This window comes from Leuresthes tenuis, unplaced genomic scaffold (assembly GCF_036924035.1).
Source record: "Leuresthes tenuis unplaced genomic scaffold, fLeuTen1.0.hap1 SCAF_19, whole genome shotgun sequence".
Lineage (NCBI taxonomy): Eukaryota > Metazoa > Chordata > Actinopteri > Atheriniformes > Atherinopsidae > Leuresthes > Leuresthes tenuis.
Genome location: NW_027325373.1, coordinates 2,110,113 through 2,137,125, shown reverse-complemented (window position 1 = coordinate 2,137,125; position 27,013 = coordinate 2,110,113). Strand labels below are relative to the sequence as shown.

General features: G+C 42.9%; 1 protein-coding gene across 3 annotated transcripts in view; it reads right to left on the bottom strand.

Moving 5' to 3' along the window:
* The window catches only part of shroom3 (shroom family member 3), a 79,999-nt gene that overhangs the window by 33,158 nt on the left and 19,828 nt on the right, over positions 1-27,013 (bottom strand). For all 3 annotated transcript variants that reach the window (XM_072371399.1, XM_072371398.1, XM_072371397.1), the window contains exons 3-4: positions 17,375-17,560; positions 270-395 (exon numbers count right to left, since the gene is read on the bottom strand). In XM_072371399.1, the coding sequence (XP_072227500.1) occupies positions 270-395; positions 17,375-17,560 (312 nt within the window). The remainder of the gene's footprint in view (positions 1-269; positions 396-17,374; positions 17,561-27,013) is intronic.

The window sequence follows — 27,013 nt, the reverse complement described above, 5'->3', positions numbered from 1 at the left end:
TACATTTGAAACCTTATTGTGTTTTTCATAATTTATCAAATATTCTCTGAATATTTCCAGATTTATGGGAAAATACGACAGATTTTCCATGCGGTCTCAGACTTTTGGATCCTGTTTTATGTTGATTCCTCTTAAAAGTCCTCACTTTCCTACTAAAGTACAGCGTTTGAAAAGGCATTCGACTCCCAAAAGTTTCACATAAAATCAGGAATAAACCTATAATCAGGAACTTCTGGTAAACCCATATGAGCCGAGTGTTTCCGACTCACCTGGCGTGGTAACTGTGGGGCCAGGCACTGCTCATCGTGTCCATCGCTCCTTCTTCCAACTTCTGCCCACCTTCGTCCAGCTTCGTCGAGTGCCAAGAATGAGGACGAGACGCCGGCTCACTGCGTCTGAGGGGGTCAAACAGGAGGAGGGGTTCGGTGAGTGTGTCGAACCGGACAAAACATCTGTTTGAAGACATAAAATCTAACGCCAGGAGCTGAGCATCTTTGGTGTGACTTCAAATGATCAGATGGGTGATAAACTGAGACGTTCTGTTCTTAGATTGTACCTGAAAAAGTGTAGCTCTGAGGGAGGCATCGTAAGAAGAAGAGGTACCGTTACACATTCAATTAAATTTTATTTATATAGCGCCAGATTACAACAATTGTCATCTCAAGGCACTTTAATATAGTCCAATTCAAGCCAATTGGAATTCAATTCATTCATATAGAGCCAATTTAAAAAATAGCATCAAAGCTAAGGAAACCAACAGATTGCACCGAAGAATATAATCTATAACTATAATTCTAATATAATCTATAAGAATAGAATCTATAACACAGCTGTATTGGGAAAAAAAATTAACTTAAATGAACCACTGATAAGGAAATCTAGCATGCACAGAGTTATCTCCACTGTGTCAGGATCCATTGCCGTTTCATCATAAGTGTTCTGGAAGCTAATCCCTAGCATCTCAGGCAGCATAAGCCCAAGATGCAGCAATAATGCTGCTGCAAAGCAGAGGGCTGCATTGGGATTGGGTCCCGCCAAGTCAAATCTCGCGGGAGCGGGCGGCTAAAAAAAACTAAACACTGTGGGATCGGGATGTATCCTAGCAACAGGATGTCAATAAATGATGAGGAAAGGAAGCTCAAAGAAGGTCTTTACAGCACAAAGTCTGACATTTGGAGAAGTTTCTCAATTGTCCATGAATCTCTTTATTAAAAACCTATAAAATGACGTGTTTTCTCCTGCAGGACGGGAGAAGACACAAAATCAATGCATTTCTATTATTGTGGGGGCATAAATGCTCAAAGTTTTGCAGGTGCAGGCGGGAGTGGTTCAGCGGGATGAAGAAAACAGTCCCAAGCAGGGCTCTACTTATATACTTATATACAAGAACATTCCTGTTAAACAGCAAATGTTGTAAATATATTCTTAAAGAACAATCCAAATGCTAAAAAAGCACAAAAGAACCTTGTTTACATGCCTAAATAGCCCCTGGGTTGACAAATCAAATAAAACGTTCAGCTCCACGATGGGCCTGGGCGCTTTCTTGGTGCTTTCTGGGTGCTTCCTGGGTGCTTCCTTGGTGCTTCCTGGGTGCTTCCTGGGTGCTTCCTGGGTGCTTCCTTGGTGCTTCCTGGGTGCTTCCTGGGCGCTTTCTGGGTGCTTTCTGGGTGCTTCCTTGGTGCTTTCTGGGTGCTTTCTGGGTGCTTCCTTGGTGCTTTCTGGGTGCTTTCTGGGTGCTTTCTGGGTGCTTCCTGGGTGCTTCCTGGGCGCTTCCTGGGCGCTTTCTGGGTGCTTTCTGGGTGCTTCCTTGGTGCTTTCTGGGTGCTTTCTGGGTGCTTCCTTGGTGCTTTCTGGGTGCTTTCTGGGTGCTTCCTGGGTGCTTCCTTGGTGCTTCCTGGGTGCTTCCTGGGTGCTTCCTGGGCGCTTCCTGGGCGCTTTCTGGGTGCTTTCTGGGTGCTTTCTGGGTGCTTCCTTGGTGCTTTCTGGGTGCTTTCTGGGTGCTTCCTGGGTGCTTCCTTGGTGCTTCCTGGGTGCTTCCTGGGCGCTTTCTGGGCGCTTCCTGGGTGCTTCCTGGGTGCTTCCTGGGTGCTTCCTGGGTGCTTCCTGGGTGCTTCCTGGGTGCTTCCTTGGTGCTTTCTGGGTGCTTTCTGGGTGCTTCCTGGGCGCTTCCTGGGCGCTTTCTGGGTGCTTTCTGGGCGCTTTCCGGGTGCTTCCTGGGTGCTTCCTTGGTGCTTTCTGGGTGCTTCCTGGGTGCTTTCTGGGTGCTTCCTGGGTGCTTCCTTGGTGCTTCCTGGGTGCTTTCCGGGTGCTTCCTGGGTGCTTCCTTGGTGCTTTCTGGGTGCTTCCTTGGTGCTTCCTGGGTGCTTCCTTGGTGCTTTCTGGGTGCTTTCTGGGTGCTTCCTGGGTGCTTCCTGGGCGCTTTCCGGGTGCTTCCTGGGTGCTTCCTTGGTGCTTTCTGGGTGCTTCCTGGGTGCTTTCTGGGTGCTTCCTGGGTGCTTCCTTGGTGCTTTCCGGGTGCTTTCTGGGTGCTTTCTGGGCGCTTTCTGGGCGCTTTCTGGGCGCTTTCTGGGTGCTTCCTGGGTGCTTCCTGGGTGCTTCCTGGGTGCTTTCTGGGCGCTTTCTGGGCGCTTCCTGGGTGCTTTCTGGGACTTCCTGGAGCCGTGGTTAAATAAGGACATGAAATGTCACATCTGTGTGTATAATTTAATCTAATACTGAGGGAATTTTGTTTGGTGGTCCTTGGCTTTGCTGACTGAGTCATCATCTTGCTTTTCTTTTAAAAACCGGCCCATTTGTATGTGGCCTGTGTTGGGAGATCTTCGGCTGAGCTTGTGACTCAGCTCTTAACTGCGAGTCCTGGACGCATTCGTCAGGCTCAGCTGTAATGTGTCATACGCTGAGGTCTGCGTGTCAGCATGACCTCAAACTGAATCGATACAAAAGAACAGATGCAGTGCATAAAAGAGAAACTGAAGACTGATACGTTCATGACATCGCTCCATTTCTTTATAACCTTGTATTTCAGCAGAAGATTGCTCCACAAAAGGGTGCATCCCATCCAGCACTCACACCTCGGTCATGCTTTCAGTTTTCTTTCATCCTGAATAGATCCTCATTCACAGAACCAGATGATTAAACCGCTGCAGGGAGTCGGCCACTGAACAGAGTTTACTGTCAGAGCTGAGACCAGAAAAGTGATCTTTTCAGCACTAAATGTTATCCCACCGTGTCCCCCCACACGGCCTTTTTCAACAGACTCCACTCCCTCCCAGTTCAAATGGATTCTGCAGAACTTTTAGTCCCAGTGTGATAAAAAGATGATGCTTCTACAAACGTCTGAAAAAAATACACAATCGGAGAAAAACTTTCTCAAGAATGTCTACAAGAAGCTGAAATATTAGTGTCCACACACACAGCTGCATGAAAACCAAGGCCCGAGTTAACACCAACACCCCTTTGGTGCATCTCCAGTGGCTCAAAAGGGACTTAAGGAGGAAACCAGAGATACAGAAGGGAGTCTAGTCTTGGATATAAAAGAAGCAGAAGATGTCTTGAGAGAGAGAGATGCTGGAAACTTTCAAAGACTCACAATGTGAGCTATGAGGCTGCAGAGATTCAGCGGGGAAGCAGAAGCAAAGAGAGTGTAATAACATTCATATTACTGGAGGGGTTGGGAGAGTTAAATAAAGGGCTCGTTCTGCAAAAAGCTCTCCTATATGGCTGAAGCTTGCACAACGCAACCGCCAAGCTGTCTAAGAACAGGAAGCACTCACCATCACCCAGGCAGACATCCACACTCAGGCATGAAGATGCTGAAAAGCAACCAGACCTGGCATGATTCCCTGCTGCCAGCTGCAGAAACGCCATGCAACCATGGGGTGTTATTAGCAGCTGACCCTAAACAGGACTCAACAGAGTGATAACCTGCCTCTGCACAACGTGGCGTCTTCTCTCAGTCACCCAAAGCATTAGACAGACCAACCAAACAAGTCTCTGGACAATCTGACTCCCACTCACAGATGTTAGAATAGCAATAATCAGAGCTGAAAGGCACTGAAAAGCTTCACCAAGAACCTGATGTGGCTGTGGAACAGCAGCAGGAGCCAATCATAAGGCAGCCACACAAGTCACCAAACAAATGTGGCAAAAAACAAGCTAATGGTGCCCAGACAGATCATCATAAACACTGAATATGGATACAGATACAGAAGTGGAGTGTTCTGCAACAGCAGACATACGAGGACACAGAGTGGCTCGTGGCACCACTAAAAACAAACTCCAGAAGCCACATTTGGAACTATTTTGGGTTTAAACAAGGTAGAGACGGTAAAGCAATAGATGATGGCTACAGGAGCCAAAGGAGGCATCACATCCAACCTCATAAAACACCTGCAGTGTGTCACCCAGATTTCTGTCGAATACCAGGTTAGTGTTTCCTGTTTATTTTCTAATTGGCTAATATTAGGCTATATGCTCCGTGTACAGGCTGAAGAATGAGAGTTAAAAGATGTTAAAGCACCTAGAAAATACATAAAAATATAGATTTCACAGGGAATCGGCTCCTGTTTATTGTATTTGGTCCTCTGTGTTTTATGTTGGAGAAGAAGCGTTATTGTCAAATAGATGTTTTTAAAAAGACTGGATTTGTTATGCTAAGTAGATTATTTATATTAGTATTATGTTCATCAGGCACATAACAACAGGTAAATAACAAGTATTTATAACTTGTACAAATACATTGCAGTACATGAAAATAATATTTAAAAAAGGCCGCAGTATCGCGATAACACCCGGAACCGTGATACTTATTTTGGTATCGTGACACCTCTACAAGGACATGAGGAAACCACGAGCCAGTAGGAATCATAATAAAGATATAAGGACATCATCCACAAGTAAATATTTCAGTGGGACAGCTCAGTGAAATAAGATGCAAGCCCCCAGTATGTGGGCCTTAGGGCTATCAGGTGTCTGATAACTGGAAACTGGCTCTGAGGGGTGGCTGATGGCACTAAACTACGCTCAGCAACCTAAACTTCTGAAACAGAAGAAGTGTCGGAGCCAGTATCCAGAAACAGTGGGGGAGATGTGGAAGTATCCCAGCGGCTAAAAGCCCCTGAGATGCAGGACTATGAAGGTCGAGGGCCTGCAGGCGGGACTCAAGGTGCAGCCTGAGACGATTCAGCAATTTTCCAGCACAAAACCGGCCACAATGCATGAAAATGTATGTCAGCCACTGAGGCCAAAATTTATCCCATCCATCACAACCGTTTTATTCCAGAGATGAAACTGTGCCGTTGTCTATAATAACTATCTGTGTGAACTTGCCATCATCATATTTTTAACTTATCTGATGAGTTCTGATAACACAGATGTTGACACGAATGGCCGTTAGAAAAACCATCGTCATATTTGACATTTCCTGCTGGTCAGTATTTATTTTCAGAGATAAACAGGAAGTGATTTTATCGGACTAAGCTGGAGACAGAAGACATGAAAGCCTGCATGTCTCCGAGCCACAGGGACCTGGTAATGACAGGACATGACTGGAATACTTCCACACTTTGCTCTTGCACTTGTGCAGATATTCCTCCATCCCCGTTAACCCGGTTAGGACTGGTTTGAGTAGGACTTACTTTAAATTCAAATCTTAAATCTAATCCAACTCATTTCTGTGATAAGAAGCAGCCAACAAGAAGTATTTTCCAGGGTCACATGAAGAGTTCCAAAAGACAACGTCTGAGTCTTAATGCCACATCCAAAATAACAAAGTAATAAATTAATTACTAACTGTTAAGTCCAAGGCTTTGGTGTCAGGTTAAATAAAAGGTTTAAAAGTCTTAAATTCAACACAGAATGTCACTGCAACAAGTAGAGCTCCTGAAGTAACGTCGGAGTCATTGACGTCATCTTCGTGACTCTCAGGTCATGTGCAAATCATTGATATTCATTTAACAAATCAAGATAAATATGTCCCAGAGTGTGCGAGTCTTAAATATTACATCCAGCTCACCAAGCTAATTTCAGAGCCCAAAACATCACGTCCAAGTTACAAAGTTCATGTCCAAATCATGCACAGAATTTCCAAATCTTAACTGGGAAACATTCTTATGTTTCAGCCCCGAATGTCCAAACTTCGTCCCACAGAGCAACAGCCACCGGAAATGGAAACATCTGCTAAAATATTAAGAAACAGTTGGAACCTCTGACTGAATAAGGCGAGTGTGGCCCGTTTTACCTGGAAGTGAACCTGAGGACTTTGGAGATGAGGCCGGTCGCCAGGCTGTTGACGTTGGCCTCTGACGGCGAGCGACACAGCGCCCCATCTGACCGGCCCAGCTCCATCTTTTTCTGCTTCTTCCTGAGCTTCCTGCGGTAGAACACCTCCAACAGCTCCATCGCCGCAGTTTACAGTCCACCTGATTCTGATTTCTTCCCAGCTGCTTTATTCTCAGCCTGACTCACTAATTTTCTGTTTTGTTCTCCTCTATGAGGTCTCGGAGAGCTCCATTTCCACACCCTTTACTCTTAGTTTCCTTCTAAAATCACCACTAAAACCTACTTTTGAATCTCTGCTCAACTTAAGAGACTCCTTACATGGTTTGAAAGAGCTCAAAAGTCACTTGTCCTGTATGAAACTTTCTCTTAATGAACCTAAAACTTTCCCCTCACTGATATACTTTTCTTTTCGTGAAAAAAACCACACAATAACACCCTTTTTCTAGTCAAATTTGCCACTAATAATGCAAACTGCTGCCTGCTTTGTCTACTTAGAGAGAGCTGCAACACAGACTGACTAAACCACCTGGTTCCTAGATTTTTCAACCCCTTCTCTTCGTCTTCATAACTCCGGTGAAAAATCTTGCCGCTATCGATCTGGTCTCCACCATCCTCAGATCTGCCTCTCTGCTGTGGCTTCAGTCGCAGGCTGGCAGGTCAAACTGAGCCGAACTGCGTCTACCCTCAGTCCCCAGCTCGTTACACAAATGAAGCAATTAAGCATCATTAGGTATGATAAAAGCATGAAGTAAACATCCTCGGCACAACTTGGTCTGGACAGAAGCTGTTGATGTGGTGTGTGAATGAGAGATACTGAGCTTCTGAGAGGGGCCGAGTAAGAGAGAGGAGAGAGGAAAATGGGGAGGAAGGGCGAGAAAGAGCGAGACATAATGAGTAGCAAGACAGGGAGGGAGGGAGATAAGTATGGTTAGATCGTTAGGGTGGAGATAGTAAGGAATGATTGCACTGATAGAGAGATGGTAGAGAGAGGGGAAATGGTGGCACAGATAAAGGAGTGGGAGGATGAAAACAGGCAGAGAGATGGGAGAGGGTGCTTTCCTGTTCTACACCCAAGGAATGAAATTCAGAGGGACTTTAGGACAGAAGCAGCAGTTACAAGCATAAAGGTGAGAAAAGAAGGGAGGTGAGGAGGCGGGTGCAGAGAAGGGAGGACAGATAAACAGAGAGAAAACAGGAAAACAGTGTGCTGCAGAGTTAAATTTAAAGCCACGGGGAAGAAGACGTCCCATGATGCAGCATGTGGTCCGACAGCAAACAATGAACAGATTATTACCGACTGTTAAGATTACCGCGGTCAGAGAAACATGGGTTCAAAATAACACTGACAGACTTTAGAAACACTGGTTAAAGTTGGGAAACTTTCCTGCCTTTTCTGACTGTTTAACATTAAAACTACTTATGTTCGTGTCAGCCTTCGATGCAATCTATGTCAGGACATAATTAGTGAATATTAGCATGTTTACAAGCTTAATAAACATGAGGCAATAGCTTAATGTTGCCTGCCAGGATTAATTAGCATGTTAGCATGCTAACATTAGCATTCAGTTATATCAGTACTTTTAAGCCTGTTCTTCATCGGTTCTTTACAATATATTTATAAAAATTGTTTTTAATTATCGTTCTTACATAAATACTTCTTTAAAAATGACTTATAATAATTAAATAAAAATAATTTTAATTTCCAAAAGAGTCACAGCATAATCACATAATGTCAATAATCTTAATATTTCTAATGTGAAAACATTGATTTAATCAACACCAGACAGATTAAACACAGAATAAGACACTGTCAGCTGTCCACGGTCCGCAGTATCACATCATTTCCCCCGCTGACCTGCCCTTTACTGAGCAGCTACGGTCCTGAACCCACTAATGGGACAATTTAACGCCTCAGAAAAACTTTTCTGCCCTGAAGAAAACGCTGGATCTATTTTACACAAACCAAACGTCTTCTGAACACTCTGAGACTAAAAGGTATTTTTCCACACAAATGATCAAACTTGTTATCAGTTCTAAACAAGCCATTCTCGTTCAGCCTTTTTCTAATTGTACAGGAGTGAACTTTTTGGGATGTCCACTCCAGGGAAGATTGGCATCTGTTTGAATAATCTTTCTCAGGATGGAATGATTCACTCCAAATAGTTTGGAAATTGCCTTGTACCCTTTCCTGAATGTTGGGCAGTAACAGTTACTTCTGTCTTTCCTCTTCAGCATTTTGTTAACACACACCTGAATGCTTCAGACCAGCAAACTGACAAAACTTCTTTTAAAGAGGTGCTCAAACTTTCTGACGATCAATTAATCAAGTGAATTTGACTGTGAGCGCCTGACTGCTACTTAAAGGGGAACTCTGGGATTTTTAAACCTTATTTCTGGCATGAAATACGTTCATCTGCTCACAGAGAACAGTTTGGGGAAAGTCGGCGTCCTTTGGAAGATATTTAGATAACTGGAGATCCATATAACGGAGAGAACGGGGCTTAGAGGATGCAGCCTCTAAATAAGGCATTATCTGTCTTTATTTCACCAATACTTTAAGAAGAATGAATGAATGAACGTGTGCTATAGCTCTGTTAGCTCATAGCTGCTGTTATGTGGCTACTTGCAGCTATAGGAGAGCTAACGGAGGGATTTCTACACAGGCACTCTACTGGGACCACTTCATCCACACGCCCCCCTGCAGCACAGTTTATTCACTCCGTGCTCTGTGACAGTCGGCTAACTTCACACAGAGTTTGCTGCTGATAGTTTTGTGCAACATGGCAGGATATTTATCAGATTTTGACGTGAAAGATGACTTTGAGTAAGATGGACGTTCTTACCGGTGTAAGTAGCCAGATCTGCCACTCGTAAAAAACTTTTTTTTCAATACAAAATGTATTTGCAAACTGAGCTAATCATGTCAGCATTTCTATAAAAGTCACAAAAAAGAAAACAAAGTAGTGGGTTTATGTTTATGTTGTTTATGTATTCAGCAGATGCTTTTATCCAAAGCGACTTACAAATGAAGATATAACAGCTATATAAAGCTAACAAACTACATAGAAGGAACCCAGGAGTCCGACTCTGTCAGAGGTGACAGAGTAGAGATAGGTTTTACGTTTATCCCACTATTTACATTAAGTATTTTTTGCCAATATGAGGTTATTTAATAGAAACTTTATTACAAACTACATTGCGTCCCATTTCATAAGAATCAGATGTGCTCGGGGTCAAGTCCCTTTCGAAAGTTAATGCTGGATTTCTTTGTAAAAGCCGTCCATGTTTCCTACGAAGAGCCGCGAAAACGACTTCAACAGGTTTTTTTTTTTTTACTACTTCAGTAAGTTGTCCGGACCAATCACATTCCCTTACGTTACCGTGCCAACGTCCAGCCAATAGGCTGGAAAATCATAGAATGTGACGTCACCAGCAGGCGCAGGGCCCCGAGCAGATCTGGTACCTACACCGGAGTAAATAAGCTGTGCTGCAGGGGGGCGTGTGGATGAAGTGGTCCCAGTAGAGTGCCTGTGTAGAATGCCAACTTTCACCAAACTGTTCTCGCTGAGTAGATGAACGCATTTCATGCCAGAAATCAGGTCCAGGTTTAAAAATACCGGAGTTCCCCTTTAACCGCTTCATTTTTGTGGAGTCTTCCACATTTTGGTGAAGTTTGTGTTAAAAAATATAAGGACACAGTGTAATAAGCCACGAGATGTTGTTTATCTGAAGAGACTGTTTTAAAATTATTTCCTGGAACCTACAACTTTACAATTAAAAAGGGTGTACTTTCTTTTTCACATGACTTCATTACAGACACAGATACATACACTTTAATAAGCACAGCCTGAAATTAATCATCTAGTTACTGTAGAGGATCTTCAGTTTGTCCCAAATGATCAAGAAGCCAAGTCTGACCAAATGATTCCTATTATTAGAGACAGAGCGTCTCCTATAAACTGTGCTCATGAGAAACATCATAAAATACAGAAACAGCTCATTAAAAGCAGATATCATTTAAAATCATCGATGGGGATGATGTTTGCATGTGTGCAGGGTGTGTACTCTGAAGAAAGAGCTCATCTACTGCTGTGGAAAACTGCTTCAGCCCATAACAATCGCCTCTCTGATCTGCCCGGAAACCAAAATTGTAAAAGAGGAACAGAGGGAGCAGGAGGCTTAAGTGCAGATCCAAAGGATACAGTTGTGTGCGCATGTGTTTGTGGGTTTTACAATTATGTGGAAACATACAAGTGACACCATATTAAATAGTTTCTCTGTCCTGGTCCATGAAGGTACGGCTCATCATATTGTTGGAGCAGCAGCACCATCTCATAAGAAATGCTCTCTCGTTAAAGTACTACTGTCATTGTTTCCTGGTTAGTTTTTGTTTGTTTGGCAAAAACTTACAAAATTAGAAATGGACTGATGTGATTTGGAGGCTGATTCCCACAGACTGAACATAGAAAGACTTTCCTGAAGTTAGAATTCAAGGTCTGCCCACATGAAAAGACAATCTCAGAGCAAGCAGCGATACCTTATGGCGTCTAAAACAAACTGAGGCGTGATGCCAACTGCAGAATAACAACGATTCTGTGGAATAAAGAGGATTTAATAAAAATAAGAAAAATGCAAAAGTGCAATAACAAATAAACAGAAAGCCAGAGTGAGAAATACTCAAGCTATTTTATGAATTTAAAGCCGATTTAAAACTGTTGTGAAATAAACTTTAATCACGTTCCTTATGTTGCATTCAGCATCTGAAAATCTGCCATTTATCAGATTAAGTAATAGTGTAAGTAACAATGAACTAAAAATAAAAGAGTTAAATAAAATGACACCACAAGTGATGAAAGGCATGTCAATGAAATGATCAATAAGCAATCAATTGCTAACTGATTATTGGTTTATTTTGTCCCTTCCTAAATTGAATTTGTACCTATGGTGTTAAGCTTTCCAGCTGTTTGGTCTTACCTGCTGATTTACCTGTTCGCTGCCTGTAATTTTGCCTCATAGACTGATAACCTGTGCTTGACCTCCACTTTAAACTTTAAATCCTTAGCCTCTCTATGCTCTTTCCGAGCTGAGGAAGCATCTAATCCATCGGGTCACATACGTATACATGCTAGTCATTAGCCTATTTATGCTAACGCCCAGCTGATGGAGTATCTAATACGCTACATGCCTAGACATGCAAACAGTTAGCCCGTTTATGCTAATGCCCAGCTGATGGAGTATCTAATACGTCACATGCCTAGACATGCAAACAGTTAGCCCGTTTATGCTAATGCCCAGCTGAAGTATCCAATACGTCACATGCCTAAACATGTAAACAGTTAGCCTTTTTATGCTAATGCCCAGCTGATGGAGTATCAAATACGCTACATGCCTAGACATGCAAACAGTTAGCCCGTTTATGCTAATGCCCAGCTGATGGAGTATCTAATACGTCACATGCCTAGACATGCAAACAGTTAGCCTGTTTATGCTAATGCCCAGCTGATGGAGTATCTAATACGTCACATGCCTAGACATGCAAACAGTTAGCCTGTTTATGCTAATGCCCAGCTGATGGAGTATCTAATACGCCACATGCCTAGACATGCAAACAGTTAGCCTGTTTATGCTAATGCCCAGCTGATGGAGTATCTAATACATCACATGCCTAGACATGCAAACAGTTAGCCTGTTTATGCTAATGCCCAGCTGATAGAGTATCTAATACGTCACATAGTTAGCCTGTTTATGCTAATGCCCAGCTGATGGAGTATCAAATAAGTCACATGCCTGTTTATGCAAACAGTTAGCCTGTTTATGCTAATGCCCAGCTGATGGAGTATCTAATACGTCACATAGTTAGCCTGTTTATGCTAATGCCCTGGTGAGGCAGAAGCTGATCCAGTGAGTAGCTGTGTTTGACGTGAGAGTTACCGGCCAGATCGGGTGAGTAATTGTTTTCTTATTTGCCACAACTGGCCCCTCAGTTGCCATGCTGGCTTATCAGGACCAGATTAGTACGTGGCTTCAATAGTCTTAATTTTGGCCCTTCTGCTGCTCCGTCTAAAAAACACCTTTGGAACAGGAAATCTTGCTCTCTGATTAGCATTCAGGTATTTGTTTAAACCACAAATCTGTCTCGTTTACAGGTTAACTGCTGTTTAAACTCAGGGTGCATTAAGCTGCAGGTAACCATGCCAACCGCTCACCATCGTTAGTCAAAATGTGAAACTGATTGCTGCCACGAATCCTCACAGTGATAAACAGATGAATAAAGGGATTGATCAGATTGTACTCTTTACTTGCATGAGTGTGTGTGTGTGTGTGTGTGTGTGTGAGGGAGTTGTTTACATTACACTGAAACTGTCCTTTGCGCAACTATGAGATGAGGTCGTTTTAGTGGAATGTGGTGATTCAACCAAAAAAACATCTATGGAGGAGAGAGGAGATCAGTGAAAGCAAAAAAAAAGAAAAGAAGAAAGGAAAGATGAGGAGGTAAAAAGGTAAAGAAGAGAAAGAGGGAAAAAACACAGGAAAAGAGGGAAGAGGGAGGAGAAAAACAGGTAAAGTGTGTCAAACAAGGGAAAGAAGAAGAGAGAAAAAGGATAAAACAGGAGAAAAGGACAGATGGAGTCAGAGAGAGTCTGTGTTTATACATCAGTCTATCTGTCCTTTCTAGATTAACACCCAGCCTCATGGGGCTCTGATGGAACACTTCCTGTTTAGGATGACCAATAAGAGGCAGGCATTGCTGCCCCCTCCACTCAATGATATCTGATAACCACCAAGGGCCCGGGGACTAGTGGGAGAATGGAGTCATTCTGGCTGCATATCTGACTCAATGAGACCAACAGCAGAGTACATTTTAATGACTCTGTTGTCACAGTCACCTGCAAACATGCTGCTGCTTAAAAGCAGTTCAGTTTAAAGTCGCAGGAAGCTTTCTGCGCCTCAGCCATCCTTCTGCACATGTTGGAAATCTGTGAGCCGGTGGAGTTTCACCACCACGTAAACACAAAGACTGGTGATGTTTTGGTGCATAACAAGATTTAGTGCAGACTTGCATGTGCGCTAGCACCCCCTGGAGGTTGTGATAGTCATTACACACAGGCACAAGATACTTCCTGAACCTGACCTCCTTATTAGGATAAAACTGGCTGTGGCACAGTGTCAGTATTTATAGACTGTTAGTGGGTGCGGACAGACAGAGGGACCGGAGGGGGTGGGCAGTTTTCAGGTAATTCACCCACAACTTGCTCGGTCCTTGGAAAGGACAAAAGTATATTGAATAACTTTAAATGATCAATACATCAAATGCAGAAGCTTAAGTGAAAGATTCTGCTTTTAGTGACAGGCGGACTGACGGCTTTCATCTAACTCTGCAGGTCTGTTAAACCCCAGTTTGGTTCGAGCATCATGGCAGCTTTAATGGTGGCTTGACTCTTGTTGGCCTCAGATTTGGTCACCAGCAAAGAAGCTCTGGTTCTGGCAAAGCTCATTCATCGACCAGCTTGTGAGCTCAGAGGCTCATCAGCCGCTAAACAGCAATTATTTCAGAAGCAGCAAAAACTGAGCCAAACAAACATCAAATATTGGGGTTACATTAACTATGGATTTGTGTCTGCTGCAGACTCTGTTGTGGTTGGAAATTTTACTGCCTTTACTTACTGCTGACGTACGTTAGTGCATGAGAGGCATGAACACGGGGAACTTTCACACCTGGCCCTGTTGCGTATGTGCTCCTTGGAATTTTCTCTTTTGATATTTAAAGTCAGGAAAAGGGAGTATTTCAATGAATCACGGCTTATTTACTGCCAAAAAGGGAAATGTTATCTCGGTTACAGCAGCGGTAGTTTCTGCAGAGGAGGTACATCTGTTTTGCACCAAAATAAAGTCAGAAAATCAGAACTTTTTGAGGCTCTGTGTGCGCCTGCATAATAAGAGACATTTATGGGTCAGGTGCACAGAGAACCTGCTGCTACATTTATAAGAGCAGCTTTGAGTGGAGAAAAATACAAAAAACCAGTTGCTGCAAATAAAGCACGATGGGTGCTGCCAGAGAATTGTTTGTTGTGTGCAAATTAGTAAGTTAGCATCTTCCTGCTATTCATATGTTAGTTTTTAATCCGTCTTGGATCCAATATCAAGAGTTTAGAAATTAAACAGCGTTCAGGTTTACCAACTGACAGCATGGTTTGGACATTTAAATGATCTCCTTCAGCTGACAACGTCTAACACAAGCGTTGGTGGATATTTAATTTATGTTTAGGCGGCAAAAAAACCCAGAAAACCTTTCATAAGCATATGTTTACACTGATTTTAGCTCGCTAAGTCTCTAAAATGGCTTTGTGGTGCACCAATCTTAACTGAGATAGTTGCTCCTTTCTTTGTTGATCGGCTCACTTTTAGAGGCTTACCCATGGAGCTGGGGCCCGATACACACCACTGTGTGTAATTTAGTCAATAAAACTGCATGCATTTTGACTTATTACTGCAGATGCATACCGGGTGAGGCCATCCCATCATTTGTCCTCTGGAACGTTGCTGGACTGGTTCTGAATACATTGTAGTAACTCCTTAAAGGGGAACTCCGGTATTTTTAAACCTAGACCTTATTTCTGGCATGAAATATGGAAGATATTTAGATTCCTTGAGATCCATATAACGGAGTGAACGGGGCTTAGAGGATGCAGCCTCTAAATAAGGCATTATCTGTCTTTATTTCACCAATACTTTAAGAAGAATGAATGAATGAACGTGTGCTATAGCTCTGTTAGCTCATAGCTGCTGTTATGTGGCTACTTGCAGCTATAGGAGAGCTAACGGAGGGATTTCTACACAGGCACTCTACTGGGACCACTTCACCGAGAACAGTGTGGTTTAAGAAGAATGAATGAATGAACGTGTGCTATAGCTCTGTTAGCTCATAGCTGCTGTGTTGTTGTTATTGGCGGCTATCGGGGGGCTTATAGAGGGCTTTCTACACACTCGTCTACTGGGATGACGTCATTTTATTTACTCAGTCGGCTAACTTATCCCGTAGTTTGCTGCTGATAGTTTCGTGCATCATGGCAGGATATTTATCTTAAAGCACAGACTGTAGCTTTAAGATTTAGCTAAAACCACCAATTTCACCATCGCTCAGAGAAAAGGATTTTTAACTTTGTTAACGTCAACATGGGTAGAATAAATGTTTGACTGTAAATACAACGCTACGCAGTTCACAGACTCAAATAGTGTTATCGCAGCAGCCCTGATAAAAGATATCTGGCTACATTTATGGTTCTTGCAACAAACACACAGTAATAACTCATTAAATCACCAGGGTTTAAATTATTTAATTTATTTCCACTTTGTTGTGAATTATCCATGCTGTTCATAGTAGTTTGGATCCACAGAACTTTATTCTGCATCCCAATGAGCCAAAAGCTTTCAAATATACTAAATGTATCGTTTACTTTTTGTATCTTTGACAAAACATAGCAAAAAAAATTAAAGACATTCAAAATGTCATCATAAAAACTGGTATAACTGAGTTGGGGCAAATGATACCAGCTTACTTAAAGCCCATATGACAAACAGTGTGGTTACCATAGCAACCCGCGTAAGTTAATCCTGTTGATCAGAGTTTGAACCTCATTTCACAAATGTACAACAGGACACTGCAAAGAATCCCGCAGAAAGGAAGCAGAGGCAGGACATCCTAACACCAGGGGTGAGGACCTCCTCAGCTGACTGCACGAAAACACGTCACAGCTTAGAGATCAGTTCCTGTTTTAACCTCTGTGGGCACCGAAAAACATTTATCAACACTGGAAGGAACTGTTGAATAAGTGAGACAGGAAATCCTCTTCAGTGACACAATGGTCGCAGCAGCGTTCACGTGGACACTGTCCTCCTTTCTGTGCTTTCATGTTCATCATGAGCTCTGACTTTGACCCAACATGTGGAGACACTTACTGTAAGCGTCTGCTAAGAAACTGAATAACTGCTGTTTGAGGGCAGCTGATGGAGGGCTGAGCCATGGGCGAGGCTCGGGGCTCAGAGCCCCTAAAACTAAGAAATGTTGTTATTCCAATTTTTTTGTTCGTCTTTGACAAGCTTAAATATCGTCCAAAGGAAACTCCGCAGTTTGTGGTTTAAAATGTACATGTTTAGCATGTAAATTAAAACATAACCGCTTAGCAAACGGTATCATCCACTTCTCACCCGCTACTTCTCCTCTGTACCAGCACCCGACAGTCGTCCAGCGCGACACTCACGCAGTGTGAATCCGTTTAGTTGTAGAGTTGTGAATCAACTAAGTAAGTTGCTCCAAAGCTGGGTCTCACACTTCTTTCATTTTACCGAGAGTTGTTCCGATTCCGATACCATAATCAGCGAGTACTGGACTCCAGGCACCGTTTACCAGTTAGGTCCGCTAGCTCTGTTAGCTCCGTTAGCATCATTAGCTCTGTTAGCTCCGTTAGCCCAGTTAGCTCCGTTAGCGCCATTAGCCCGGTTAGCTCCGTTAGCGCCATTAGCCCGGTTAGCTCCGTTAGCGCCATTAGCCCGGTTAGCTCCGTTAACCCGGTTAGCTCTGTTAGTGCCATTAGCCCGGTTAGCTCCGTTAGCGCCATTAGCCCGGTTAGCTCCGTTAGCGCCATTAGCCCGGTTAGCTCCGTTAGCGCCATTAGCCCGGTTAGCTCCGTTAGCGCCATTAGTCCGGTTAGCTCCGTTAGCGCCATTAGCCCCATTAGCTCGGCTACGGTCGAACTGGAGCGGTCCGTTTATTAAACAAAAAGAGCAGCGTGACAAAGAAACTGCGTACATGTGTAGTAGGACGCACACACTATTAAGGCTGTTTTTTATTAACTTAGCCATTTTAGGCTTAATTAAAGTCCTGAGATGACAATTCTAAAAATAAATCTAAATAAATATCTTCTGGAAAATTTGAGCTATATTCATTCAACACAGCCAAAATGGCTTAAAAGATAAACAACAGGATGGCACGAAATGTCCCCAGGATGCCTTAATGATAATGGTGGCAGGGGGGCTCACTGGGTGCTCAGCACCCCTAAAGCTCGGCCCTGGTCTGAGCACTCTAGCACTCTTTTACCTGTTTTTGATGCGTAGTTGGACTGCTGAACATCGTCGGCTGTGACTGGATGAGGGTGTAGTGTGTTGTGGAGGTGGGGACGACGGTGGTAATTGAAATGAGAGAGGAGGGGGAGAAGGAAGAACCGGAGAGGGGAGGGAGTTTGGTAAAGAAACAAACTCCTCGATGTATCCAGGATCGAACTCTCTGTGGAGAGACAGAAAACAGACGCATCATAAGTAACTCCGCCTTGTTTTCTGTGTTTTACATCCATTCATGTCATCCACTTCCTTTTTAAATTAACTTTTTATATTCAAACAATGATAAATTAAAATAGTTTGCATACATACAGTTATGTGAAAAAGAAATAACTGTAAACTTTTCCACTTCTAAGGTTCCACATATCAGGACATAAAGGATTTATTGAACAAAAACTGAGCCAAAAAAGCAGAGGCAGGGTGTGGAAAAACTTGACCCAAAAGTGTCACAGAACCACCTTTAGCAGCAGTAACTTGGAGTATCTGTGTCATTATCTCGTGTTCTGGTGGAGAATTTTCTCTTAATCACAAAGCCCCAGAAGCTCCTTCAGGCTGAGGTCTGGACTTTGACCTGACCATTGCAACACCTCGATTATCTTCTTTTTCAGACATTTTGTTGCAGATTGTGTGTGTTTGGGATCACTTTCTTGTTGCATGACCCAGTTTCAGCCCAGCGTTAGCTGTGCTAACAGCTCACACTTGACTCCAGAGGAGTTCATGGTGGACTCAATGACTGCAAGGTGCCCAGGTCCTGTGATGCAGAACCAGCCCAGATCATCAGCCCTCCACCACCGTGCTTGACAGCTGGTATGAGGTGTTTGTTCGAAGCTCTGTGGCTTGTTCAGGTGTAACTTTGCAAACCTAAGCTGTGCTGCCATGTTCTTTTTCTAACTTGACCTTTAACCTTTAACATGCTAACTGAGGCCTGTAGAGTCTGAGATGTAATTCTTGTTTTTTTGCAGTTTCTCTGAGCATTGCACGGTCTGAACAAGCACGAGTTGTGCTGTCTGAGGGCAAAATGAGACACATATGAGGTTATTCTTAGTATAATTCACAGTATAATTCAGTTAAAGATACATCCCTAGAACAAGTCCAGGCTGTATTTTATATAATCTGATGCCCCCCCTTAGGACAACTGTGGCTATCCCCCATACTTTATTCCTTCTGATCTCTTATGTTTGATATATGGAAGGCTTACAGAAACACAACAGCACCAGACCAGTTTCTTCATCACCCAGCAGATAAACACATTGATCAGACCATCTCCATGTTCCACCAACAGCTGATACAGCTCAGAAATGCACTTCTGTACTATTTTTTCCATTTTTTTTTTTATTCATAAGATACAAACTGTTTAAATTGGACATCAAGTCATCTGGCTTTCAGTGGAGTGCTGCGGTGGTAATATTCACAGCATCCGTCCTCAACAAAATCCAATAAACAAGCTTAAAAGGAAGCTTCCATTATTCAAACCTCCCACGTCCTCCACATACAACCTTTAGTTCAGGGAAGGACGGTAACTTCTTGGTCTTTTGAGTGCTAACGAGTCATAACAGAACTGAACTGTTGTAATGAAAGGCTCACGAATCCATTTAAAAGCAGCATTACAAGCATTATAAAACTTATCTCAGTTCTTTTAAGGTACTGTTTTTTTCTGTTCTTCTTTCAAACACACAAAGTCATTGTTAGCTCCTGATTTTCAGGCTCTGAGCAGAACTGGCTAATCTACAACCACAGTACAGCCAAAATAAACCCCGTCAGGTCGGACAGGTTCAGACGGGACAGAGTGCATGCCTCCTTTCTGTTCTGATGACTCTGCCTTCACAATTTAGACATTTATCAAACGCTGCTCACCACAATGGTCTGCAGTTCAAAGGTCAGCCGTGGCATCAACAACAGTGAAGAGGTCAGAGTTCAGCGATGACAATAACCTGGAAGGCGAATCACTCCTTCGTGTCCCTTTTGTTATTTAAACAAAGAAAATGACTTTCTGTTTTTGTATGTGGGCGAGTCGGTCTCCAACCAGAACGTACACAAAGATGCAGATTGGACAAAAGGTTTGTTCAGATGACTGTTTGATGAGTGAAAACTGGTGAAAACCGCAGCAGCAGCAGCTCTGCTTCATCAGAAAAGAAAAAACTTTAAATACTGTCGGTGACAAAAAGACAAAGATGAAAAAGAAAGAAAAGTGAAGCGGCAGAATAACTGATAACTTGTTTTAACATCTGATAAGCCGTCAGCCTAAAAAACACACACCTATGCAACCAGTTCTGCAGATGTTTGCTCTGAACACCTGTTTACTGCTCAGGATCCCAACCCTCTTCTGGGTACTGCTGAGCTCGGAGTTTCCTGCTTCGCGGAGCCTCTTTAGCGCCCTCAGACTGTTTATACATAGAAAGAGTTTTGGTTTTGGTACTCATGCCTGCAGTTAACCCTATTTTGTCTTCGGTGAATGTTTTCTTTCATGTCTGTGCTGTACTTCGCCCCCAATCCCTTGTTTTGTGTCTAAAGCAGGTCAAAGGATCCCTTTGTTTTTGGCTGCTTTCATCTCTCTTTGAGCTGTGGCCACTCTCTCTGTTCCTGATGCTGACACCTCTGCAGACTCATGCTGCCATCCCCGTGCTTCATTGGGGGGATACTGTCAGCGAGTGTTGGTTAATGCACGGTATTTAAAGCTCAGTAAGTGCACGCAGTTCGCTGTAGAGGTGTGGATAACTGATTTCCTGCTCCGTGTTTTTCTGCTGCTCTTTATCTACTTCGCCTGGTATGATAAGTGCCTTTGGACCAGTGGACCAGTGAGGACAAGGGGGGGGGGGGGGGGGGGGGGGGTGATATGGCAAAAATATCATGATTTTTTTAAAATAAAATCACGATTTCGGTTTTATCACAATCTTAAATTGAAAAGCGAAAAACAGACAGTGTTGCAGAAGTATTTTCGGCTGGGCAGCTCGTACAGCGGCTCAACTACTTGAAGCAGACGTTTGAAACGGTACCGTATCTATTGTAAGATTAAAGGTAGCTGCTTCTCTTACCTCTTTCCATCGCTTGCTTGACTTCTCATAGGAGTGCCTTTGTCAAATTCCTGTGTTAATGTTGTCTGTTTTGGTCTTAGCTAGCCGCTGCTCACGCTAGCCGCTGCTCACGCTAGCTGCTGCTCACGCTAGCTGCTGCCTCCGCTAGCTGCTGCTTACGCTAGCTGCTGCTTACGCTAGCTGCTGCTTACGCTAGCTGCTGCCTACGCTAGCTGCTGCCTCCGCTAGCTGCTGCTTACGCTAGCTGCTGCCTACGCTAGCTGCTGCCTACGCTAGCTGCTGCTTACGCTAGCTGCTGCCTACGCTAGCTGCTGCCTACGCTAGCTGCTGCCTACGCTAGCTGCTGCTTACGCTAGCTGCTGCCTACGCTAGCTGCTGCCTACGCTAGCTGCTGCTTAGGCTAGCTGCTGCCTACGCTAGCTGCTGCCTCCCCTGCGGTGTCGGTGCTGCCGGGCCCCTCGCTGTTTGGCTCTCAGCATACTGTTTGGATGCTTCCTCTTCAAGTGATTGAACAGGTTCGTCCTGTTGCCACCCGACATGTGAACCGTTTCTGTGCAAACTTTACAAATTACATTTGTTTGCGCTTGATCAGTTGTGGAAAATCCAAATCAATTCCATATAATGGAGGTGGAATATTTTTTAGCGACCAGCTCCTCTGTTTGGCTTTCAGCCACAGCTCTCCATGCAGCTACACACAGACAAGGAGGCGCGTAAGAAAGCGCATCACTGCCCGTAGTTCGCTGTGATTGGTCGGTCAGGTCGATGATGTAATACGTCTGGTGCGTCGGTGCATCAACATAGAACTGCAATTTATAGAATGTGCCCGAGACGATCCACGATCTCTGCAGTTTGACAGATCGTTACGGATCGTCTTCACGTTGCAATCCTTCATGATGTAATATCGTCATATCGCCCAACCCCAGTGAGGACAACAAAATGCATTTAATTTCAGTTCAATATACGTCAAAATAAGAGTCCTTGGCTCTGGTCGCAATGACCTGATGTCAACAGCTATGGTAATATGGCTGCTCCAAGACCTTCATAACAGCATTATCTAAAAGAGGTATGAAAAGGTAACAGATCAAAGCTTTTACTCATGTCTTTTGGTGATTGGCTGAAACAGCATAATATGAAACCAAAATCATTTGGGCCTTTATTTTACCGTTCAAAAGAAGCTGTTAATCAGGATGTTGAAAGAATACAGCTCTCATCAGGAGATCTCCAGCAGTCAATAATTGAGGTCAGTGTGCTCCCTCCACCCAGCAGAGCTATTTAAATCTATAACGCTTTGGAACAGAGAAATGAACACAATACACAACATACGAACACACACACCCAGGCTTATACTGTTAATTGAGGACATTCCACTGCTGTAGACTTCATACAGAAGACATCATAACCCTAATCTGCACCACACAAACACATTCACACAGACAGGTGCACATATAAAAGCCCATTAAAGTGAAACCAGTTGAGCTGGTCAGAGGAATGTGCAGCAGCCACAAACGCCTGAAATCACCAGAACCTGTTCTGACCATGTGTCACATTCCACTTTCTATCTCATCACAAACACACACTCGTTACACATTTCTATCTTTCACTGACATCACCTCAGCTCAACAGGTTTCAGACAATGAATGTAGAAGCAGGGATTTCAGAGAAATGTGGGATGGTGCAAGAGAAACAAAGAATGTTTCCTCATGATGAACTAGTTCCCACAAAAAAAGTTTCCACCTTACTGAACACACCTTTCACAGAAGTCAGTTTCTTGAGTTGTCACAGTCATAGTTAAGTCTCCGTTATCAATCCAGGATCTGCTGATACTGTGTCCAATAAATGCCTTTTCCACCAGTTCACACTACAAACCACAAGTGCATTTCCTCTTATTCAGTGTGCACTAAAACAACTCAATCCTTAGACACTTAAAACAGTCCTAAAGCATCATATATTGTGGATTTTTAACTTAATTTTGACCTCTGACAGTCTGGAAATGATACATTGACAAAATTCCATCATAAAAGTTTCACAGCAATCATTGACCAGTGGCTGCCTCCAGGAATCGTGCCAAAGACAACAACCATCCTCAGTCTTTTTAGATGGCAAAACCTCCAATAGCACCCTGACTGTCTACTTCAGGTGAAACCAACCATTTTTACACATGGATTGGATACCTGAAATATTCCAGAGAAATATTTCCTCATTTACTTTGGGCTTCCTGCAGAGATTTTCCAGTCCTTTTCTAAAACATCCACAAATCAGAAGGAGAGCCAAGGCAGCCCATTCTCACCAGAAAATCTGACATATGTCCAATACATAGTTTCACAATCAAGGCTCCAAAATTGTGCAATGACAACATTTTTTAGGCATTTGTGTGTTGCAGGGTGGCCTCACTTCACATCAGACAGAAACCAGGACCAAAGAGTCTAAAATTTTGTTGTTTTAAACCTTAACCATGTATTCTTTAATATTTAAACCTAACCATGTACATTCATTCTAACCATAACCATGTCTTTTTAACCCTTAACCAGAGCCGTTGGTGTTTGGGAGCAAAGTGGAAAAGAAGCTAATCACAAATGAAGTGAAAAGGGACTGAAAAAAGGTTTGAAGGACAGGATTTGAACCAGCGATCTCTCAGTTGATGGTTCGGGATTCATACCACCCACCACACTCCTCCCCACTGTTCTGGCATTCAGATACATGCGTTATTGATATCAATACGAAATCATTTTCTGACCCTCATCTGAGATTCTTGACATGTAAAGAAAACACAGCGTTCACTCCACATCATGTTCTGGGCACCAAATTATAAGATTTTTATGATTCCAATTCCATGTTCGATTCTGCTTAACGATTCGAATATTTAGCGATTCTCATTTGGAAAAAAAGGACAACAAACAGATCGATTAGCATCAACTTTGTTTAGCTTAGAAGTAACAGGAGTCATGAACTTGCAAAGACGAGAACTGGAGGCAGTACCGCGAGCCTCTGGCTCTGAGCCACTCAGACTCTCTGTGATGGTCATCTAAATTTAATGCATGAGAAGGCATTCATTTAACATTAACCGTTACTAATAACAGGTTTTACAATGAGGCTAATGGCGCTAACACGATAGGCAGTGTTTGTTAGTTTGTTAGTTACCTGCAGTATTAGCCGAGGACATGCTAATGTTGCTAATGTTGCTGCTGCTGGGTCCGGAGCGGATCGAAAACGCGCCATTCATTAATAGTTATTACATGCTGTGAGGCAAATGTTTCTGCATGTTGGTAGTATTTCCTCCCTTTGATGAAATATCCACTTTGCAGGTCTTGCAAATTGCCCTGTTGTAGTCTTTTTTGGTGAAGTGTAACCAAACTTTCGAGCGTTTATACCGTTTGGGCGCCATGTTTACTGTTGGCTGCACTGGACTCACTACGCACGTCGCGTGGCTTGCGTAAGCTAGGCAACGTGCGTGGTGACGTCATTGGTGCCCACTGGAATCGATAAGGGAATCTTTTGCAAAATTGGTAAACAATTCCAAGGAATTGAAACACTGGGAACCAGTTCTCAACACAAACTGGTTTTCGATTCCCATCCTTGCCGACCATCCGCTGCATTCCATCACTTTTCTAACTGTAAGAGCCCATCTCCAACAGAAAATCTCAGAAAACTATTACGTATTTGTGTTAACAGCAACTGGGGAAAAACTGCCTGCTACTACATACTTAAAACACATACACCATAAATAACAAGTTACCTAAAGGCCAGTCAGCTAGACCGTTGCCCATGGTGATTGCAGACAGTGATGACATCATCACTAATCTGTCAGCCATGCAGTTCTCAAGATGGAGATAACTGCCAAAAGAAGACGCCACATCGAGTTAAATTTGGTCCACAAAATAACTTCTGTTTTGACTTCACCAGCTTTCCAAGGTATTCCTTTTTCTAAATTAAATATGACGTGCATTCAATAAGCTGGTGTCCCATTCAAAGAAATCAGTTGAATGCAACCACTGGTGCTTGGCTCTCATGCTGCGTGAACTTAGATGTGATCATGCTGGTTTTATTTGCTTAGCTATTTTCTCACCATTCAGCACCCAAGTGTACATTCAGCTTGAGTGATGGTGCGATTATTGATCAGGAGGATTAACATCTTCCTCGAAACATGAGCTAATTTTGTTTTTGGCGATTACAGTTTGGAGATTACTTTACCACACCATCATCTTAACTTTTAGAGTTTTTTTAGAGCCGTCATGTGCCATAATACGGTAGGAGTTACAGACACAGGCGAAGACTGAACTAATCAAGTCTACTAATCATTTCATGTCCTCACTGAGAAAAACCCAGAAGAGAAAAGGTTTTCTTTGCATTTTTTTATTTGCTTGGGTTTATTATTATTAGAATTATTAGACGTTTTTATTCTTAACAAATGTTGTGGTGATATATTAATAAAAACGGCAGAAACTTATACTTTCTTTTTGCATTAACATACTATATCTGCATACTGTATCTGATAAAGCATTGAAAAACTAAATGATTGGGACTTTAAAAAGGGTTAAAAACGTGAAAAAAGATCTATTTTTACATTCGGATTTACTGTAATCCTCTAAAATCTCATCCTAACCTTTGTAGGGTAGTAAAGTAAACATTTCAAACTGTTGAAATCGTTCTCTGGTGGGAAGGGACACCGTTTGGGTCCCCACAAAGTCACTGTATGCACGAATCCGTGTCCCCAGAACACTGTTAATACCCACACATACACACAGGGAGGTTGCCTCGGGAACGGAGTTGATGCGGTTTGCCCCTGTAATGACTTCTTCCTCTTCTTTTCTGAGCAGAGAAACTCAAACATTCATTCAGCTCGATTACGTCAACCAGCAACAAAAGAGCACAAAGGCAGAGAGTCACTAGAGATGAATGGAGGAAGACAAAGAGAGAGAGAGAGAGAGAGGAAGGATGAACACTTTCAGATGCAACTGTGAGGAAAACTTGCCAGAAGAAGGAGTCAGGTTTACGCATTTCTGATCTGACACCGCAGGACCACAAACGACAACCTTTTAGATTGTTACAACTCATTTACTTTTCTTTCTCAAGTGACATTCAAGTGAGACAAAATCAAATGTTTCAGCAAAACAGCCTCCAGAGTTCAAAGTAAATACGGGAAGAAGAAAAAAACCACAAAGATAGAAGGATGGAGTGAACAGATTGGTCAAAAAAACATTGTTCCTGTCCGATTCAGTGATGAATACAAATCTATCCGTCATGGGGAAAAATCTTCCTAAAATACTTCATAAAACCATAAGTTGTCATGTTATAAATTTTAACCAGTTCATGATCATCAGAGAAAGGGAAAACTAAAACTAAAAATGACATGTACATTATTAAGACTCATCCATCCTCATTTTCTTCAACAGTCTTTATGGATACTGGAAAAAAACTTCAATGGAGGCACAGATCAGTTGCAAATTCAACTAGTTTGTTAAAATCAATTGACTCAATCTGAGAGGACATAAATGAACGTGTTGAGATTAAAGTCTTTGGTTTTAGTCAAATCTTTGCTCTGCAGTGTGAGGGACAAAGGACACGCGTGTTTTCTTTTTTCATTGGTCAGTTTTGCATTCTGGCACATGCAAAAGCACCGAGTCCAGCGAAGAGCAGCAGGAGACGGCCGCCAAACCTGCTCAACAGAATTCCCACTGACTGATTGCGACATTTTCACAAAGAAGACACCGAGAGGACAAACACCACCAGCCGGAAAAATACCCAGAACAGCATTCTGGTGCAGTTAATATGAATAAAGCATCCAGACACTGAGTGAGGAGGAGGCAACAGCAGCGTAGCGTCAACCACAGCTGCTGGATTCTGGTGTTTGGAGCAGATGCTGCCGCAAATATCAACTCCATGATCCAAAACAATTTAACGAAGAAGCACGAAACGTGTGTCTCTAACACATGATGTCATACTGTTAATGCTTTAGAGCTTTTGTGGAATGCTAACAAACAAACTGAACCAACAACTTTGTTGGAAATAATGATCAAGGTGGGAATATTTGGGTTTTCCAAAGTCTTTCTTTGTATCTTTTTCAGATTTTGTAATGATTTGTGTGCCGGTGGGAAAGTCGTTTAGATGAACTGATTCTGATCAAGCTCTCTAAAGCCAGAGAAGCCCGGAATAAGACCAAATCCACACGAGTTACAGAGGAGAAATGTGTGATGTAAGGCAGGAAAGTTTAAACCATTTGCTTCCCTTAAATCTCACGGGGAATGACGGCTGGGAAACAAAGTGGGAAGCATCCCCCACAGGGTTAACCTGCGTAATGTTGGTAGCTGCTGTGTCTGGATCCCTCTGTGTTACTCTCAATGTTGTCATCGGGCCACAAACCCTTCATGGAAACCTCCGGATACGTCTCAAACATGCCGCTCTTTCAGCTACACTCATCAGCTGAATTTCACTTTTTAAAAAAGTTTTAATTTTAATACTTTTCCCTCAAAATTCTGCAGAAATATCACTTCACTTTAGGGATTAATAAGATATTATTCTGGTGAAGTTAACTCAGCTAAATTGAAAGCAAAATGATGACCAAAGGTATTCCAGTCAGTCCTGATGGAGACATG